Raw genomic sequence first — 22,637 nt, forward strand, 5'->3', positions numbered from 1 at the left:
TTGTCATATTCGTTTCAGTGTGGCCTTGGGCACTGCATTATGACACTGCCTTGGGGAACATTATGGGTTGTCAAAATGAATCAGTTAATTTCTCAAAGTCCTTGAGGAAGGGTTATTCATTTTGTTTTGTGTTTTTTTTTATGTTGGACAGGTTTACAATTTTACTGAGAAGACTGGTCACTTGGAATAAAGTGCAATAAAAGTGATGTGTGCATAAATGTATGTTTTGCAGCCAAAAAAAAATGTTCAAGATTTACTTGAAGCTAATGAGCGCAATGTTCACTGTGATACAAAGTTGTTGAAATGTACAGACAGCAATATAGCAATCCAAGCACAGCTGCTTGTATACATGCACAGGAACACCTTATCCAGGAATAATACTTGCTGATTACTTTCAGAGTAAGGACATACAAGCTTGTGGCAACATATGGTGGCAACATAGTGGCAACACTGTGGCCATTTGGACGCAATGGCCCAAATTCACGAAGGTGGTACAAATGAAACCATGGTTTAAAGCGCCAAGTGTCGCATGGAACATTTCGTTACGACATTGGTCATTTCGTCGACAAAATGACCGTCTTGTTAACGAAATTATCATTTCGTGGACGAAATATTCATTTAGTTACAAAATGTTGTCATTTCATTACAAAATAATCATTTCATTGACGAAATGACTGATTTCGTAGCAAAATATTCCATGCGACACTTGGCGCTCCATGGTTTTTGTCCATGGTTTAAACCATGGTTTCATTTGTACCACCTTCGTGAATTCGGGCCAATGTGTATAGATCTTATTGCGTCTTGAACAACAGAGAATAAGATCACCAGCACCATTTGTAACAAAGACATGAAAGCAGGGTGTTGTCGTTCTTATGTTGTAGCAACATTGCCACAACACTATATAGCAATGCAGGCATTCTATATAGATCTATGTCTACACAACAAGCAAATCGATGCATAGGCTTATTTTTCAAACATGGGGATGCAAGAATGCGGCGACAGAGCGGCGAGAATGTGGCAATCTACATGAACTATTCTACAGAGGAATACATCCTTCACCAAAGATGAAAAAGAGAGCCTTGATACAGGCAAAACAAAACAAAACAAAACAAAACCAAACCAAAAAAACAAACACAACACCAATATTCACTCACAAGGCAGATGCTACCAGGAACATACAAGGCATGAAAAAAAAACCACACTCAAAAACAACAACAACAACCAGGGCTGGCAAAACCGGGTGGGGGGCTCAGCCCCCTACACCCCCCCCCCCCCCACTTTTTTTTTTTTTTTTGCACGATACAAAGGAATAATACATAAGGTGTCACCACTTTGCCCCCCTAATTTTTTTTAACCCCAGAATTTTTTTTTTTTTTTTTTTTTTTGCTTGTCAGCTGCACTCTACACCTACAGAAGTTGTGCTTTTTCTTTGCTTGTTTGGTGGTGAAACCCTGAAGTTGTTCAAGTGGCACCAGAAATCTGAAGTGGGCTTTTGAAAATGTGGTGCCCGCCATCATCAACAACAACAACAAAAAAACAAACCCAACAACAACAACAATCAAGGCCAGAGACAAAATGTACAAAGTAGAATGCACTGGCTAAGAGAAATTCTGTTCATAAAAACAGTGTATACTTCTAAGAGCACAGGTATGAAACACCAATCAAAATGCAAAGGCGTGGATGGATGTAGTGCGGTGTAGCAGGTGGAAGAGCCAACAATAGAGGGCAGTGTTTACCTCCTCAGCTTTTCTCTTCTTTTCTTCTTCCTTTTTCTTTTCTTCAGCTTCTCTCTTTTTCCGCTCCTAAGAATGTAACAAGTTTGCCCAATATGTACAACAGTAAATACCATGTTGCTGGCTAACTTACAATGCCGTCATCATCTACAACAATATCACACAGGCAGGCAATGTAAACACTCCACACAAAATACAAACAAATAATAACAACAGGCATTCCTTTCTTGAAACTTTGACAGAAAAAGGAAAAGAGGCTGAAAAGTTCTGGCCATGCCTCTGAGAGAGTGTATTAAGAATGTTCTTCATAAAAAAAAAAAAAATCCTGGATAAAAAACAAGAAACCATCATCATTTTCTCTGAAAAATTCTACTGATTAACTCTTCATATCAACAAAAACTTGTAGACGATGTTCTTGACAAATATTAGTCACAAAGAAATGCACCCAGACAAACAAACAAACGAAGAACACATAGTCGGGAGTGAATAGGGCAGTCTTTACAGAGAGAAAAATAAAAACTGACAGGTCAAAAGTAAAAATACAAACAATCCCTAAACAAATCAAAACAAAGCAAAAAAATGCACTAAAAATGTGTTCCCCCCCCCCCCCCCCATCAGACCAAGTCTCTTTCCATAGTGGCATGTTTATCCTCCCATCTTCCATTACAGTGCCACAGTAATCTCATATTGCCGGCTGAGAATGAGAAGGGTATTAAGGTGCCTCGAACACTAAGGATTTAGTGGCAACTTAATGTCCTTATGATTCTCACGTGATTACATGGTGTTCAATGCAGCACATTTAGTGCAGGTTTCTATTATGGTCACAGGTTCTGGAATCATGTTGAGGACACATAGGTCTCAACTATTTCTTCTCTCAAGACTTTTTAATTTCTTTTTTTGCATAAGATGTTGTCAAGCATGAAAAACAATGCTATATCCTCTGCTGAATATTAATGGTTTCTTGATCAAGACTAATCGACCAATAATTCTTCAAGAAATATTAAATTCATCATCGCTCACACATCACAACAAACTGTGACTTGAGAGTTTATTTCATTTCATTCAGTGTTATTTTGGCACAATGAGATGCACTACTATTCCTTCAGTAAATCACAGGATTAAAGCCCTTTTCTCCCTTAGCATACTATTAATCTGTGCCACTTGTGTGAAATCACTTAACACTCACTTTGAGAATGGTGCTGAGTGGAACCTTCTTAAATAATGATTATTTACATATTATACTGTTAACTGTTTCTTCCTGCATCACGAATTCAAATAAAATCTCAGGCCAATTTCTCCAAACTCAAGTTTGACCTTGTGTCTGAAATGAAATAAGACTTCTGGAATAAAAATTCAAATGATGAAATACAGATTATGAACAACACACTGGAGTCCCTTGTATTAAGTGAGATACACTCCCACATAAATCATGTTTGACGTGAAAAATATACATTGGTAGGTCTTTTGTGGTGTACCCCATGCATGATATCAAACAAACACATTCACAAAATGTACAATTCACAAGATATTCAAATTTTTATCTGATCCTTTTGTGATTGTGAAGATATCAGTGGAATAAAATGAGCAAACTGACAAAGATGAAATGAAGAAATGAAACTCAAAATAAAGAAGAAAGCTGTAATGTATGAACCAAGGAAGAAAATTCAAAAGGAATACATGATGAGAAACAAAAAAAATGAGAACACACAACTTCACACTCAACGCAACAGGGCACATGCACATTTACTGTCAAGATTTACTGAAACCATGACTTACATCTCTGGAATGCCAATTGACCCCATCACAATTTTTCTTTTTCTTTTGTTTTGTTTTGTTTTGTTTTTCTATGGAAGGCTTTAATCCAAAAACTATCTAATTTTCATCACTCACATATACTGCTCTAATCTTTTGTTTCATTCTATCCACATTCAATGAAGTCAAAATCATTATGCTTACAGATTGGTAAGAACCAACTTGTCTTTTATAACAATCTCACCCCTCAAAAGAAACAGAAAGAGAGAGATATAGAAGATATTAATAGATAGATAGATAGATAGATATAGATAGATAGATAGATAGATAGATAGATAGATAGATAGATAGATAGATAGATAAATAAATAGATAGATAGAGATAAATAGATAGATAAGAAATAGGTAGATAGAAATAGATGGAAAAATTGACTAGAGATAGAAATAGCTTGATAGAAATAAATAGATAGATAGATAGATAGATAGATAGATAGATAGATAGATAGATAGATAGATAGATATAAAAAGAGAGATTGAGAAAGAGGTAAAAGCTCACCCTGTTGTCTGTACACTTTGATGTCAATCTAAAATTGTTATCTAAAGCTACACAACTACAAGATTGTGCAGCGGACCTTTGTCTATCATGGGTGCAAAATCCACCACTTACTATTATTTCATGTCTATGATTAACTTCTTCCTGTTGCTTCAGGACTTTCTAGTGAACGCAGAGCTTTAAGGTCATAATATCCCTTTTGCAAATGTCACAAAATTTTGCATGCTTGAAGAATAATGTCTTCCCACATCTCATATGAATTCTTATGATATAATTGTAAATATATGAAGAGTTTGTTTGCAAAAGTCCATATTTGCCAAATGGAGATATTTACGATTAATGGTCAAGAAAAATAAAGAGAATGATAAGAAAAATTTTGCTTCTTTTGACCATAACTTAAAAAATGTACCTTTATTTGTAGTGACTGATCTCATTTAAAAGGTATTATTTTGTACTTTATGACAAAGGCCGTACTTCAAAATCTTCAAAAATGGACTTATCGGTTTTTGCGAACAAACTCTTCATATCTTAGTTTTTAGAAAAAGAATGAAAAAAGTAATCCCGCATCACCAAATATTATGCTCCCCTTCTGTAATCATAGTAACAGTTGGATTTTTTTTTTAAAGGATCTGAATAAATTCACTTGAAATCTACAGTAATTTTTAGGTATGCAAAAGGGATGCATGCACTTTAAGCAATGCTGAAGGAAAGAAAAATTCTAAAATATCCATCTTGTCAGATGAATATTCTCATTTTTTTTTTTCTCTCTCTCTCAAGAAAAGGCAGCAAGCTTTCAATTTTTACCTCCTCTTCTTTCTTCTTCTGTTCGGCCTCAGCCTTCTTACGTCTCTGCTCAATGAAGCATGAGTTAGTGAGATGATGATGGTGACAGGAAACAAAGACAAACAATGAGAGGGGACAACATGAAACATTAAGATGAGATGACATGGAACATTGAGATGTCATGGAACATGAAAATACATTTTTTTCGTTTTTCTTTTGTCACACATTTACAGTCATCACTTATGACTGAAAAACTGTTTGTTTCACAGAGGCACATATGCTGACAGGTATCAGCATTCAAATGCAAGGTATTGCTTAGTGGTCAAGATGTACAGAAAAGGATGCATATCATTTTGATACAACTTTCCTGCAACAGAACTGTGAACAAATGAAGAGTTTGTTTGCAAAAACCGATAAGTCCATTTTTGAAGATTTTGAAGTACAGCCTCTGTCATAAAGTACAAAATAATACCTTTTAAATGATATATTGGTCACTACATATCGTCGGTTGAGAATGATAAGGGCGTTAAGTTGTCACAAAACCCATAGTGTTCGAGACAACTTAATGCCCTTCTCATTCTCAACAGACGATATAAAGGTACATTTTTGAAGTTATGGTCAAAAGAAGCAAATATGTTCTTATTATTCTCTTTATTTTTCTTGACCTTTAATCGCAAATATCTCCATTTGGCAAATATGGACTTATCGGTTTTTGCAAACAAACTCTTCAAATTAACCCATCAATTACCAGAATCAAGTTTCTTTGGCTTTAATAGCACTGTATCCTTTTATCATACTCTTTTTCACTATTCCTCTCAGTGCTTTATGATGAGACTAAAATTTTCTTTCATTTGATCTCTTTGTAGTTCATATCAATGTAATTGTTTTGAATAAAAAACAAACAAACAAAGGATCTTGTGAGCATAACCTTCACTCATACTACACCAGAGAGAAAGCATGATCATTGTATTCAGTCTTTCGAGTAAGTATTTCAAATAAAACATGAGAAGGATCCATAAATTGACAAAAAATAAGCTCCTAAAAATTCCCCATTTTTTTTCTCTCTCTCTCTCTTGTCTGTTTCCCCCCTTCCTTTCCCTCTACTTTCTTCCACTCCTCTCTGAACATACGTCCTTCTGTCTGTCAACCTTTAACAAAATCATCGATGACGATGCGAGAGTAAATGAAATTGCCCTTCAGCCATGGCTTGAAAGCAAAGACTAAAATGAAGGAAAATGAAAAATATTGCCCCAGGCATTTCTGGCTCGGAGGCACAACTAAGAAGAAAATAATAAAAATGTAAAAATATGTGCAGACAAGATGACGGGTAACACAACGTTAGCATCATCCAGAAACTGGAGATGTCTTAACTGGTACAGAAGTGACATTTCTAAAGGTTCCCTGCTACACACAATGATAATGCTGGTTGCACAGGTCTATCATCAATTTTGACACGCTGATACACAACACGAGAAATTCTATATCATTAGTGGGGGAAGGAAACACAAAGTTTGGTTTTCTGTCACAGAATGACATTAGTTACACACCAGGGACTATACACTCAATAATTCTGGTTGTATTGGTCAATATTGATACCGACATATTAACATGAGAAAATTCCAGGCAGGTGTGGGTGTGTGTGGGTGTGTCTGTGTGTGGAACATCAAGTTAGCATTGCGTCTCTCCAAGGGGTTTACAGCTGTACTCCTTGAATGTCTTCCTATATCAGCTGATGCTCAGAAGTCACGTTATAAACAAAATGAATCCTTCTTTCAGCTTTGAACATTATTGCTCAGATTCCTCAGAAAGATGGACTTTTTATTGCTGACATTTTCAACCTTTCTTCACAATTGGGACATACATTCTGCCTCAAAGGCCAGTTAGGTCTCATAAAGTCCTTCCCTTTTGAGTGCAGAAAGTAAGATGGGAATGGTTAAGTGAAGCACTAAAGTCAAGAAATTCTATATGAAACACCTGAAGAGTGTATGGCTTGTCCATTGCTAACTATTTGTTTGATATCTTCAGTATATCAAGATATACTTTTGTTAGGATACATTTCAAGTAATACATCTAGAAAGAAAAGAAAATATATATATTTCATAGGACAAATTTCTATTCACATTCATAAGATAAGGTATGACATATATCAATCTTGTTAATATAATCTACTCCATCAAAAGCATATACATGTAGTATGAGGAAGGGACACATTTGCCAGATGAAAGAAGAGACTATTGGACCATCAGTGATTGAAAAATCAGGCACAAGAAAATCAAACATAACACTAATATCCTACTACACTGCAAACATACAAAATTAAAGATGAGGAGAGATGAACTTTCTTGATTACAGATGAAAACTAGAAATGTCGCTATGGCGACTGATGCCTCCGCCATAATGCATGATTCTCCCAATAGGCGTAAAGTACAATGTCTTCACAATGTGTGATCCATGCCAGTTTCACATAACTGGCAAAATATTGAAATGACAGGTTTGTCAGAAATGTCTTGAACTGGGTTTGCTTTAATTTTCTAAGAGTGCAGGTACACATATTTGGGGAATTTTGGGAAAGTTTATGCAATGAGTAATTTCCAAGGTACGAAGAAAGAGTGTGATGACGGTACAAAATAGATTTTTTTTTGGGGGGGGGGGGGCATTGAAACCTGGCCTTTGACCCTTAACCTTTGACCTTCTGGCTGGAAATTTCCTGGAGAATCTCCATTAGGTAATGCATGTATTAAGTTTTGAAACTAATAATGCAAGCATTGCATACTAGTATCTGGGCAATTCCACGGTAACGGAAGGACATTCAGACAGAATTTTCACAGTTTAAAAAAGTACTCTAAGAAAAGTTTGATGGATACAGCATTTCAAACTACAGAGATGTATTACCAGAGCCAAAGACTATAATTTCCACCAAAATTTTTGTCATACCTGCTAAAGAGTAATGAAATATGCATATTAATGAGGTCGGTAACGGAAGGACATCAAAATGGACATGGGTTTTCAGGCAAATTAGTTTTTATCAAAACTCTGTGAAGTTTATGGAGCTATTTTAATTTGTTGGTATACAGTTTAATTGCCATAGTTTTAGCTATAATGGAATATATTTGACTTTCAAATATGTTTATTTATTTTTTAATTACACCACATAATGTCCATGTGTGTGTGGTAACGGAAGGACGGTAACGGAAGGACATGCAGATCGTCTGTGTAAAGTGTATGGGGAAGATGGGTTATGGTTAGTTTTTATTAAACCTCTCTAAGGTTAATAATTTTTTTCATATGTGGCAGGTATACAGTTTGATCCGAATAGTTTTAGCTTTACTTTTATGTATTCAACTTTGAAACATGTCACCTGGTTTTTTAATTACAGCACAATGTTTTCATTAAATGTGTGGTAACGGAAGGACAAAGAGCTTCGTGTGCATACAGTGAAGGATGTTATTTCCAACTTTAATGTTAATCCTTGTAGTCCAATGTGATATTTTTTCTTTCTTTTGCTTAATCCCCCGTAAATAAATCATGATTAAAATCTGCACACATCACCCTGGAGAGTAATCTACACGAGACCATAGTTAGATTGTTCAAAATACTGCTAATTCCTAATCATATGAATTGATTATGCAAATTTATTCAATAAATTACATTTTAGCCCATAGAATACTAATGTGAAGCAATTTATGGACATTTCTTGGTGTGGATCTTCATTTTGAGGTATTAAACAAATGTAGTGATAAAAAATTGCAAAATCAATCTCAATTCTTTTATTTTTTATTGTTTCTTGAATTTCTTTTGTATTTCTTTGTTTTTTCCCTTTTGTTGTTTAAGTGGTTTTTTTCCAAAGAAAATTGTTGCAGACCACTTTTTAAACATAGTTAAGCGAAAGTCAAGTAATCAAAGTGATCGAAAGAAAAAAAATTATCAGATTTTTATGAGTTTTATGAAAGAGCACTATTTCCCATAGGGTTTGTACACAAAATTACAAAATTGAGCCAATTTTGGGTCGACTTGCATTCAGGAAAGACGTGTGGCTTCATTTGTTATTTGAATTTAGTCAAGGGTACTTAGAGTAGGTTCTGACACATTTGTGTTCTCATCTTAGGGATATTAAATAGCTAAAAACAGACTCTAAGTCCTTCAGTTACCACACCTTTGTCCTTCCGTTACCAGCTTCGGTAACGGAAGGACATTTTTAATTTATTTATAATTATTCAAAGAGGAGGGGTTTCGTGGATGGATGGGTGCCAAGTTATAGGCCTACCTAAACTTGCTTTACACTGAAAATTTTATGGTTTTTATATTACTATTTTTCATAAAAATATTAAAAAGACCTCTTTTTGTGGTAACGGAAGGACAAAATACAAGGTCACCTTTAGGAAGTCACTGAAGCATTACAAATCATGGAAACCGTAAAAATATTAAATGAACTGTTTCTTTCATAATTACTAAGTTCTAAATATAACAATTCATAACATTTATTTCTCAAATATTGAATACAGGCCATGCTACATTTGTATTATAATTTATGCATTTTTGAAAATTAATAAGGTTAGTTAAACAATTGAAAAATTGACCCCGAATATGTTATAATACTAAACATTTTTACTCAAATCAATAAAATTCACACTTTAAGCTTTCATTTGATACCAAAATTGCGTGGGAAATATGAATTTGAAATTTTAGATGTCATGTCCACTTTGGCATGGAATTGCCCATATGAGGGAAATAGTAAAATTTTGAGGAGTTGACCTTGACCTTTGACCCCTGACTATTGACCCATGACCCCTAAATTCCCTAGATAATCCCTGCCAGACAGTACATGCATATGTACCAAGTTCCACGAAGATACATTGAAGCATTTGAGAGAAAAGTAATATTGCAACATTTTCACCTAACCTTTGACGTTTTGACCTTTGACCTTATGACATGAAACTCTCTCTGGAGAATCTTTACGTAGTAGTACATGTCCACACCAAGTTTCAAGAAAATACCTTCGGGCATTGCATAGATATGGGGGAAATTGCAACATTTGTAGCATTTGACCTTGACCTTTTGACCTTTGACCTCTTGCCAATGTCACTAAAATCTACTCAACTAATTGTCCTATCATACATCATCCTTGGACCAAGTTTGGTGAAAGCTGCTTCATCCAGTTTTGAGTTATCACGTAAACAGATAAATTTTAGGATTTGACCTTGATCTTTGACCTTTGACCTCTGTCCCATTTCACTGAAAAACTAATCAAGTAATTGTCCCATCATACATCATCCTTCAACAAAGTTTGGTGAAATTTGCTCCATCCAGTCTTGAGTTATCGCGTAAACGGATACAATTTCATGATTTGACCTTGACCTTTGACCTTTGACCTTCAGCCGATTTCACCCAAAATCTAATCAAATAATTGCCCCATCATACTTCATACTTGGACCAAGTTTGGTAAAATTCCAGTAAATATTACTCGAGTTATCGCGTAAACGAAAGCGGACGGACGTACGGACGGACGTACGGACGGACAACCCGAAAACATAATGCCTCCGGCACCACTTCGTGGCGGAGGCATGAAAAGTTGAATCCTAGATGAGGTTAACCCTAACTAGGCCGGGGGGGGGGGGGGGGGGCCTCCGAGGCCCCCCCCTCGACGTTCCGCGCGATGTATCGCTAACGTGAAAAGCTATCGCCGCGACGTTTCATGACTTTTTTCTGTCGAGTCTCCCGCATCTTTTGACATCAAATTTGCAATGCCCGGGCGTGCGGTTCCGAAGTTTCGCATAAATATGTACATGCATGTCAGACCAAAAATTGCTCAAAAACGTGAATTCGTGTACAATTTCAATGGAAACTGTGCTTACAGTCAAATTTCATAAAAGCATGATTATTTGGGGGTTTTATTGATTAAAATCAATTAATAACATATTTTCTTGCTCGGAACAATGTCGCGGACAAGTTTCATCGAAAAAACAATGAAAAACATAAAGTCGAAAAAACAAAGATATACATAAGAAATTAAAAAAAACAATAAAATACTAAAGAAATTTTTTCGGATAGCTCAATTTTTTTCTTTTATATCTGCTTAGGACACTAAAAAGAATATTTACACAAAAAAATGTGCCCATTTCGAGCTTTATTTAGTGATTAATACCAAATTGTCCGATTTCATGCATCATTATGCATAAATTAGCATAATTTAGCATAAATGACAATTTTTTTTTAATCCAACTTCGTAGTACTTTAGATTACATCATAGGCAATGTGTGTGCCAATTTTCGTCGCGATCGCGCGGTCAACGGCCGAGATCTGGAGGGGGGGCCTGGGAGGCCCCCCCCGGCTCTATGATCTACCTAAATAGCCCGGCCTAGTTAGGGTTAAACAATGGAAAAACCATACATATCTTCCAAGACATGTAAAATCCATATAATCATACTGTGGATATGAATAAGGGAAGGAAAAGGGTTTAATGCATAGATGAAAAAGGGACAGAAAAAAAAACATTCACTTGATGAAAAGGTGGGATGGCAAGATCGAGTAATTTTGGCCTCTGGTATCAACCTCAGGAACATGCTCTATAGATGGAATACAGGGAGACTGTTCTAGTGTTCTCAGAAGGTTACCATGGTGATGACATAGGCTCAGGTCATTGATGGTTCACAATATACCATTTTCTCTCGTAATGCATTATGGCAAAGACTGTGAAAGTACATTGGTTGATTTTAGGTCAATTCAATTCAATTCACTTCAATTTCATTCAATTCAGTTCAGTTGAACTGAACTGAATTCATCATTTTCCTTCAATTTCTTGTAATGATGCTTAAATTCACAATTCTCTGCTTACCTGTTGAATCAACTTCCATTTCATTCCAATACATTCAATTCAATGTCATTCAATTATGTTCAGTTCAATTGCATTCAATTAATTTCATTTTAATTCAATTCCATTTCATTCCAATTCAATTAATTTCATTTCACCTCAATTCCATTCAATTAATTTTATTTCAATTTTAATTGTACAATTCAACTAATTCCATTTCACTTCAATCCAACTCTAATGAAATCCATCTTAATTTGATTCAATTGAATCAAATTGATCTAAACAGTTCATTTTGTTTTATACATTTCAAACAGCTTTTCCAATTACTGAGTGGCAAACAGTGAACCATTAATAGCCTGCTCCTGAAAACTATTCTAGTGGACCAAGACCAGAACCAGAGCAAAGATGAGAAGACATCTACATCTGAGTGCAATCAACTGGTGGAAACTGGGAAAAAAATGATGAGAAATTGGAAGGAGAGTCAGTATGACTGAAGATGACCGATGCTACACGTAGACACCAATGATGCCACGCCCATTACCTCCTCTTCTCTCTCCTCATCCTCCTCCTGCCTCCTTCTGGCCTCCTCCTCTTCTTGCTCCTTTTCTAGCTGCCGCTGTCGCTCCTATGTGGGCAGAGATATTTTTTGCCGGATGATAATCAAATACTCACTGCTCTAACCACTTCACTGACATCTCTGCTAACGAACAAACACCATGCGTAACATTTGACCTCTTTACTTCATCCTGTGACTACCCGCCAATTATTACATAATCATCAAATATTGTTGTAACCGTGAATGAACACTCAAAGAACTTAGTCTTGTCTTAACTTTTCGTTCTCTTTTATAACATCATTGATTACTGTCTTTCATTGAAATTGTTACTCGGGGGAAAGTAGTAAGAACTGGCGCTGGCACATTAGATCGACAAGCCAACATGCCTAGATAAATGAGAGAGAGATATGCATTTTGTGAAGCCCTATAATGACTTACACTGTTATGTTGTAAACACCTCACCTGGCATATTTCAATTCATATCTTCAAAAATCATCATAAACACAAAAAAAAAAACCCATCCAGGAACAGATGGACAGAATGACATATACAGGCCAACGGACATTCAAACTCCTGAAAACATGGCACCCCATCCACGCTCATCCAGGCAAGGGACATAAACGTGAAACGTCTTCCTGTCAAGTACTGAATTCCACTGTACGGAGGACGCTATCAATGAAAATTCCGCACCCGCATGCCAAGAGCAATAAAGGGCAATGAAGATAGCTGGACCAAGGGCATGTTGTGGACTGGATCTGCAAGGCGTGACTGCAAGCATCGGTGGTCCACTGCAGTGGACGACTCAATGAGAATGACTTCATGCCATGGTGGATCCTATAGACACATTACAAGCTATACTGCCTGTTCAAATATTCAATTTGAAACAAAGACTTTTCCTCACCCACATGTGTTTTGTTTTGATGCATACTGTTCAAGCAAGGATGATCCTATCCCAGCAAAAAAGGAGAAAAAAAATGTAAGGCCCATGTATGGTATGTCTAAGTCAAAATGTAGAATGCGTTCATAGATGGTGCATGCATATCAAGTGACTCATTTGATATCTAGATAAACACCCATGCTTTTTATTGCATCTGATAACTTACAAATTGTTGGGGGACATACATTAACCCTTCAAAACTCTAGAGGGTTTCCTCCACAAGATTTGCATCCTTACAGAACTATCAATGGAATGCTCTTAGTGTAACATGCTTCATCAAAGCCTCGACTTCTGCTGATGTTTTGAGTTCAAAGGTCGCAGACGCTGCTGCAGCATTAGGAATTATGTACTTGATGTGTGACACAGATATGTCAAAATGAAGGCCCCAATTTCAAATGTGAAAGTTCCTCCTCTTTGCCAGGGATGGAGCTGGCCCAAAATTGAAAGGGGTTAGGAATTGATTCCAATCAGCAAGGTTATCAACAATGACCCATCTAACCTCAAACAGGTGCAGTTTGTGTTGGTCCAAACAAAGAGCGATTTAAAACCAATCTTACAAGCCTGGGGCGATTTCTTGTCAGGCACAGCAATGGTTGCTTTAAGTGATGAGATGAACCAGTTTACGTTGAACTTGATGTTTTAATCTGAATACCCTTTTCCCCTTCTTTTTAATCTAAACTTGTACGTACCAGAGTGAATTGAAATTGCAAATTTGCGTTCAAGAAAATTAACCAAATCTGCTTACCCTGATAAGATCTTTGGATGAAGTCTTATCATATTACATTCTCTCTTTTAGCTTTAAATTTATTTATTTATTCAGAATCTCGATTCCACAAATTTTCTCCATCACTCAAACAAAGTAACATTACACCTATTCTAAAAAAGGGGAAAGAGAGAGGGAGAGAGAGAGAGAGTTTTAATGAGGACACTCAACAACGAGATATACTCCAGTAATCTTTAACACAATGCCTACAAGACTGTGATGAATCCTGCATAATACCTTCGGGTATTTCAGGATGTTGTAAACAATGAGTTAAAGTGACAGTCCACTCTGAAAATTAATTTGTGCAGATTAATAGAGCAGAAAATTGAGAGGAGCAGAACAGTAAAAGTTCGAACAAATTCTGATGAAAAAAGAAAGTTATGATCACCGGGGAAAGTTGTGATTAATCAATCATAAAGTGGCAAATCTGTGAGGTAGCATGTGAGGTCACCTTCCATTTGCCCACTTCCCAGAGTTCCATAAAATCACTTTTTTCCTTTCGTTACTGATGACAGAATACATATTTTGCAGGAAGGGCTCGTATAGGAAAAAAATATGTATAAGATGATTGTACAAAAGGTGCATGTCGGACTGAAAATTTGATTAGATGAAAAATTGGAGCAAATGGGAAGAAGTAAAGTTGTATGTGATATCACAGAGTTGCCAATTTGTGTTTGATTATTTACAATTTCAATAAATATATTTGCCATCTGATATTCATCAAACCTCTACTGTCCTGTTCCTTCAATTTTTCTGCTTCTATTCAAGCACACATATTTTCAGGGTAGGATGCCCCTTTAAAGGGGATGGCTAGTAACCGATCAGTGGGAATCAGTGGGAATGCTGAGGGATGATTGTTCCAATTCTTGTGGGATTTATTTAAGAGTACATTATATATCTACTGTTGTGTGAAAATTGTTTGCTTCAGAACGGTCTCATATTCGAGCAATGTGCAGATTAATGCCCCGTCACTGACCAGGGACGCTTACCTGGAAACATTAAACTGCACATTACTTGAATATGAGACCATTCTGAAGCAAATAATTTTCACACAAGAATAGATATATAGTGTACTCTTAAATGAATCCCACACGGATTGGAACAATCATCCTCCAGCATTCCCACTGATTCCCACTGATCAGTTACTAGCCATCCCCTTTAAAGACAATCACATTCACTGAGAGTTTATCTCCTTCATTCCATTTCCCTCACTTTGATTCAAGAGTGGTTGATGGACAAGTGAGAAGAGTACGTCGCTATGGCAATAAAAGATGATGGCAGACAAGATGGGCACAGAAGGGCCCCTCCAGTTGCTTCCTCCAGACTTTGGCTGGTTGCCGGAATTACGGCAAGCATAAATCACACGGAAAACAAGCAACCCAGCGGTCATTTGGCTAATCCTAAAAGGTCATTCTGATGGACGGACATTATTGAATTGTTGTTTCTCAATTTCTCTCTTTCTCAAAATATTCTTATCACTGGTAGGCTACGAGGAGAAGAATATGAAAGGTTACAGGGCTTAGAAGATGTACTGCATCTGCTCTAGCTTTACAACAAATCAAATGTGATAGATCCATCAACCTGGAAGGAGAATATGTTGGTCGGCTTTTGATCTGTGTATACATCAAACTGCAATCTGTATGAAATGAATACCATAATGAATGACAGAAGAAACCTGGAATACATGCTCACAAAGACATCAATAACTGATTACAGGGTGCAATAGACAGAAACATGTTGCTATAGCAACCTGGAAGTGTAATGATGAAGCAGGCAGGCATCTTCTGACATGATCCTCAAATAGGCTTGCATTTCATTGGATGATTCTCAAACAGTATGTGTATCGATGGTTCTTAAACCAGGTAAGATGCAATCGACTGGTCCTCAAATCAGGCTTCATGACATGATGTGATCCTCACACTGGATTGGATGTCATGGGATGGTGGTAATCGAACCAGGCTTGATTTCATCGGAGTGATCCTCATACCTGGTCAAAGGTCATGGACTGTCCTTGAACCAGGTTTAATGTCAGAGAATGATCCTGAAGGCAGTTTGGATGTCTGAAAGATATCCTTGTATTCACACAGTGGGCCATAAGATGATTATTACATCAGACTGAAACAGCTTGTCATGGGAGGGGCTTCAAACTGAGATGGATGTCTTGGAATGAACTGTTCAAACAGTGAATTGGATGTCATGGAATAGAGCTTAAACATGGCTGACTTACACAAGATGGTTCTACCAATCAGGCTTAATTGTCATGGGAACGTCATGTTCCCAAAAGCAAGCTGCATGTGATGAAGTTGTCTCCAAACCAAGTTGGAAGCCAAAATTCAAAACCTGACTGGCTGTCATGGGTAGGTCCTAATATTATATGGGCTAGGTATTATGGGAAGAAATGTCCCTAAATGAGGATAGCTGTCACATACTGGCCCTGATTTAAGAGCATGACTTTCATGGAATGATTCAAAAACCTGGTAGGGTATCGTGGGAAGATTTCAAAAACCAGAATGCATGTCATGGGAAGGTATCTAAAATGGGTTTGATGTATTTATGGGATGATCCTGACTCCACTTTAGATGTCTATGGGATGGTCCTTAGACCAGCAGGTGGAGTGTCATGGATGATAATCTTAAATAGCAGGCAAGATGAGATGGACTGGTCCTCATCCAAAGTTTGATGTCATGGGATGGTCCCCAAAACTGGACCTGATGTGATCTTCAAACGGGGGCTGAAGTGGTGGGGGATGGTGATCAACGTCCACTTAGTTTACCTCCTCTTCTTCCTCTCGAGCTCTTCTTCGTGCTTCACGCTCCTCTTCCCTTCGCCTGCGTTCCTCTTCCTCCTCCTCTTCTTTCCTCCTCTGTTCTTCCTCCTCTTCTATCCTTCTCCTCTCTTCTTCAGCTTCTTCTTCCTTCTTCCTTCGTTCCTCTTCTCCATCATCCACAGAATCTGCCTCATCCTGAGGTGCCTCCTATTCAAACCATTTTACTGCTTAGAAGTGTTACCAGTAATTGAGTGCAATTCTTCCATAACCAGAAAATGAAATGAATATCATCTTACAGTTCTTTCATGGGTGAAAGAACTTTAATTCCACACTTTTTTTTTGTGGTAAATTTGAGTTGAGGTAATTTCAGTCATCTTGTATAAGATGAAATATAAGCAATTCCTGTCTGTTTCCTGGATTTTTGTCACCACACATGAAAATTAATTGCTTGAAATAATAAAATGAAAACATTGGTCAAGTTTTTGATCAGTGGCTGAGAGTGATCAAAGTGCACTTATACAAGAGAATGTGAAAAAACACAGAATACTATATTACTGAGCAAAAAAAAAAAATGGGCCTGCTTGTATCAGTACCACACAGATAGCAAAGAGTTTCTTGGATAAACATAACAGCAATAAGTCACATGATTAAGGTCACACTTAGTCACTACCAGTGATCCAGCAAACATTTGTTTTTTCTCAGTCAGAAGCTATTACAATCAGTTAATATGAGAGAAAATCACAAATGGTACTGAGTAAGCCACATGGAAAGAGGACTGCTTAAAAAAGATGGTATTCGTGGTTTTAACCCAGTGATGACAAGCTTATTTTGCTATTATAACATGTATTTTGAACAGACACCTGTCTGACTATGCTCGGCACTAGTCTTCAATGGGTGAAGATCCAGATGTTTGAACCTTGTGCACATCTGGAAAACTTCGCAAATCCTACACCTTCCAACACTTCAACGTCTTCAATTACAACTCCCGCTCTTAGTATCTAGTAACAAAATATCTCTTTTGAATATAAACTACATGATTTTCCTAGAGAAACATTTTGGTCCAGCAGAAAGAGGCTCGGTCAACACATGTGAGTTATGAAGCCCCATGGGGCTTTGTATCTCATCTCTGTTGTACTAAAGTTTGGATGCTCCATGACTAATGACATTGAGCATGACTCATGCCAATCTGAATTGATGCATTTCATACCAAACCCGTTTTTAGAATATGCTGCGGGATGTTAAGGAAAGAATAACACAGCTCCATTCTTTGTTTTCTTGTACTGAAGGCTGCAAGGTCGACTCAAACTAAAGTTTAGCACAAAAACTGTTTGATGCAGTTTATCTCTCCACAAAAAAAAACAAACAAACAAACCAAAACCAGATCAATAGCGTTACAGATATGAAGAGACCATGAGTCACTGTGACCTTTGAACCTGAATCTTTGTTCAACTCAGTCAGTGTAAGATGATTGAGACACATTTAAAGTAATACAAAGTTTTGATTAATAAACAGTTCTTTTTGTCTCCTTGTCAAATGCTTTGTCAAGAATGCTATCTATGGAATGCCCCCTGAACGTTGTAAGGATATGCTCCAGCATCTTTCTTTTTCTTTCTTTTCTTGACTTTCAAGCCTAAAAGTGCCATGAGCATCTCTTTGATGGATTGTTGCATTATTGAAGTGTACACTATTACTATTATCAGTATCATTTTCTGCATCTGTCTATTTACATGTGGAGTAATACAAAGTAATACAAAGTTTTGTATGATGAACAATACTGTCTTCGTCCCCTAGTCAAATGCTTTTGTTAAGAATGCTATGTACGGAATGCCATCTGAACATTGTGAGGATATCCTCTAGTATCTATCTGCATCTGTGTATTAACATTGGAGGATTAAAAAGTTTTGTGTGATCAAAAATTGTCTTTTGTCAATGTCATGTATGGAATGCCATCTGAACATTGTGAGGATATCCTCCGGTGTCTATCCGCATCTTTGCATCTTTTATTACCTCTTCCTCTCTCCTCTCTTCCTCCGCTCTTGCTGCAGCCTCCTCCTCCTCACGGCGTCGCTGCTCCTCCGCCTCCTGCTGCCTCCTTCGCTCTTCCTCCTGTGGAGATGTGAAATGTTGAAAGATTTGAAAACTGGCCCTAATATCCACCTCCTGAAATTTGGGCTTTTTGCATCTTCTTTTACAGTCAATCCTTACAGACAGGCGTGCGATTTCAAGCATGCATGTCACAAGACTGACACCCATGAGACATACATCCCATAACACGAGTCTTACAGCCCATGTGTTATACAGTCCACAAGTTATACAGCCCATGAGTTTGACACTAAGCAAACTAGGCCCAGGAGACCAACACATTAAGCCCTGTGTTGTACTGCCAAACTCGTGGCCTGTTTTACCTCCTGTCGAACTCATGGGCTGCATGACTCGTGGGCTGTATGATTCATGGAATTTTTTTTTTAATGTAGAAATCATGGGCTGTATGAATCGTGGGTGTCAGTCTCGTAAGATGACCCTGAATCCAAGACATTTACGAACTTTACAAATTTTACATACAAATGAAATTTCCTTGCTCAAATGATATCCTTGCTAGTCTACATTCCCCTGAAAAAAAAATAACGAAACCAGTGAGAAATGAGTCATAATCTATCTCTAAATATGATAGCAACAGAAGAGCTTAAAATGAAATTCTATTTGGATAATGCAAAGCACAATGAAATTTGATAATGGAGAACAAGTGGGTTCTTAACTGCAACTGATTGACAAAAATTGCCCTACATCTCGATGGAAGAATTTCATGAATTGGAATAAATATGCCATACCCACTGCAAGCTATAGGATTAGAACCAACACTTGCTGTCGGGTGGAGGCTCGGTGGTCTAGTGGAGATGAAGCCTGTCTTGAGATCAGGAGGTCGTATGTTCAAATCCTGCTCGAGTACATACGCCCATGATATTTTTTTTCTTGGCTACTATTAAAACATTGATCATTTCAGTGCTCATTTATGTCCATTTTCTTTAATTCTATAATCAAATACTTATAAAATGATAATTAAACAATCTTTAATTCCGCAGAATCAAGACATCAACTAACTGAAGACATGGTAAGCAAAAATATTTACATGCTTCTATTTTCGCATTATTTTCTGGATGCAAGACATGCACGAAAATGTCAACACCACAAAAATGTCCACTTTTACAGTAGTCTAGAGGCCAGTCAAGGAATCTGAACCACTTGTTTCTATGCCTGCACAGTAAGCTGTCAGGATGTCAGTGTGTCTGTCCAGAACTATACATGTCTCTGTAATTATTTGTTGTAGTCTGTCTGCCTGTCAGTGTATGGATATGTTTGTGTGTCAAGATTCAATGTCTGTACAGTCGTCTGTAGAGATGTTTGTCCTTATATGATTTTGTTGCATATGCTAAAAGTTAATTTTCAATAAGTATTTTGTTTGTCTGTGAAGTATTTTTCTGTTGGGAGTGAATGTCTGTCCATGAGTATGACTAGACAGCTGTTTGTATGTCTGTCTACCTGTTTGTCTGTCTCTCTATCTGTCTGAATGTCTGTCTATATGCCTGTATGTCACTGTCAGTCTGTCTGTAGGCACTTTGTATGTTTGTCTGCCTGCTTACTGTCTGTCTATCGGTCTGTCTGTCTATCTCTGTTCATTAATCAGTTTACCTCTCTCTCTGTATGTCTCTAACTGTAGGCCCTATGTGCATCTGTATGTCTGTCTGATTCTGTCTTTATACTCCTAGGTGTCTATCCATCCGCTTGTATGTCTGTTGGCGTTATGTCTGTTTGCCTGTTTGTCTGTCTGTCCAACTCTGTTTGTCTATCAGTCAGTCTGTCCCTGTCTCTGCATGTCTTTCATCTGCCTGTATGTCTGTCTGTAGGGCCTATGTCTGCTTGTCTGCCCATCTTACTGTCTGTATGTACGTCTGCCTGTATATATGTGTAAGTTGCATGTCTGTTTGTCTGCTTGTTTTTCTGTCTGTCTGTCTGTGAAAGTGACTGACCTCTTGTCGCTGCCTCTCTTCCTCCTCCCTCCGTCTCTGTTCCTCCTCCTGCTGAGATGTGTCTTCTTGAGGCTCCTCCACTGGGGCAGACTGGAGAATGTACCAGAGAGAATGAGAAAATGGGTGTGTCAACCATCACTTCGCTACCATGGCAACTGTCTGCATCCATCTCATATACCAGAATTAGGAGGATATGATGCTCAAAAAACACGGAGGGTAACCATCTCTAATAACTGTTTCTTCTTCTTCTTCTGATTAAGTCTGCCTCCTTCAATAGATAGAAAGATAGATATAGAAATATAATAATAGATAGATAGAAAGATAGATATAGAAATATAATAATAGATAGATAGAAAGATAGATATAGAAATATAATAATACATAGAAAGATAGATATAGAAATATAATAATAGATAGATAGAAAGATAGATATAGAAATATAATAATAGATAGATAGAGAGATAGATGGAAAGATAAATACAAAGATAGATATTGAGAGGCAGATAGACAGACAGAAAAAGAGAGAAAGAAAAAAAGTCATCCACTATGACCCAAACAAGACATCTGAATAGACCATACTCTGATATCAGATTTTATATCTTGATGGTTTCCAGGACACTTCTCATCTAGGGTCATAATAGATGAACACCGATCAAACTTAAATAGAGGACCACACCCACAGGTGTTGAAAATATATTGTGACGGTGTTAAAAAGTGTTCGCCTGGCACTTCGTGGTGTTAATTTCACACTGTGGCTGGTGATATTTTTGACACTGCGCTAGAGTTAATTCAATAATGACACCGCATGGTGTTGATTTGATATTGGTGGTGTTAATTTCAATGGTATAACACCCGTCCAGATTCAATAGGGGACCACACCAACTGGTGTTACTGTGGTGTAAATGTGCTTACACATTTTTTCAAAAATGAAGTACTTTATCGGAAAATTCTTTATCGTCTTGTTGAAGTTCAAAATTAACGAAGTGCGGTAACTAAGAAACTATTCAAAAAACAATTTCATATTTTGAAATGACACCCAGAGGTGTTAATCTAACACCATGAATGAGCACCGGAAATTTAACACCAGCTCAGTGTTTCATATCTAACACCGGACTTTTTGCAGTGAAGGATTGAAAGAAAGGGAAAGATAATTACATAAGTATACAAATTGATACAGTGACATTAATCACGAAAAGATATGTTATGCTGCATTCCAGAAATGTACTTTTTATTTTTTTTTTGTACTTTTTTTTATGTACTTTTTTATTTTTGGGGGCTTGAAGCCCGCAGGTATACTCATACGTCTTTGATTCCAGGATTATATCTGTATCATATTTCTCCGTTGTTTGCTGCAAATATTTTTCTGTATCAACGCCTTAGAGCTCCTTGATATAAACACTGTATATATATTTTTTTTCTTCTTCTTCTTTCTTTCGAAATAATGATACAGTTATAGTAATTTTATCTATTTTGTAAAAAAGATATCATTGTGTGTGTGCTCTATTTAAATACTGTACATTATTTTGGGTTGAACCATGATATGGGTGTGTCTGTGCGTGGTTGGAGGTGTGTGTATGTGGTTGAGTGTGTGCACGTGGATGAGTTTGTGTGCGGTACACGCGCGCATGTATTGTGCAGTTATTTGAGTTAGTCTGAAGAATATGAGGTATTCATCAATATCATATGAGCTCCCTCGTGGAGATGTAATGAGCTCCTTTATGGAGACAATATGAGCTCCCTCGTGGAGAATTTATGAGCTCCTTTGTGGAGACAATATGAGCTCCCTCGTGGAGACGATATGAGCTCCCTCGAGGAGACTTGGTATGCATTTAATATTCTTGTTTATATCTCTTTAAGATCTATAATGTTTGTTTTATGTTATAAGTGCTGTCTGGGGCAAATTATTTGTATAGGGCCCCATTTCTCTCTCTCTCTCTTCTTTCGATCTTTAAAATAACAAC

At 37.1% G+C, this 22,637-nt stretch overlaps 1 protein-coding gene across 11 annotated transcripts in view; it reads right to left on the reverse strand.

Moving 5' to 3' along the window:
* The window catches only part of LOC140235664 (uncharacterized), a 107,708-nt gene that overhangs the window by 18,871 nt on the left and 66,200 nt on the right, over positions 1-22,637 (reverse strand). For 6 of the 11 annotated variants that reach the window (XM_072315684.1, XM_072315682.1, XM_072315678.1 and 3 more), the window contains 5 exons: positions 20,677-20,766; positions 18,659-18,757; positions 12,170-12,253; positions 4,842-4,886; positions 1,737-1,802 (listed from right to left, as the gene is read on the reverse strand). In XM_072315684.1, the coding sequence (XP_072171785.1) occupies positions 1,737-1,802; positions 4,842-4,886; positions 12,170-12,253; positions 18,659-18,757; positions 20,677-20,766 (384 nt within the window). The remainder of the gene's footprint in view (positions 1-1,736; positions 1,803-4,841; positions 4,887-12,169; positions 12,254-18,658; positions 18,758-20,676; positions 20,767-22,637) is intronic. The other 5 variants (XM_072315680.1, XM_072315675.1, XM_072315685.1 and 2 more) reach the window with 3 other exon arrangements.

The sequence above is a fragment of the Diadema setosum genome, chromosome 12 (genome assembly GCF_964275005.1).
Source record: "Diadema setosum chromosome 12, eeDiaSeto1, whole genome shotgun sequence".
NCBI lineage: Eukaryota > Metazoa > Echinodermata > Echinoidea > Diadematoida > Diadematidae > Diadema > Diadema setosum.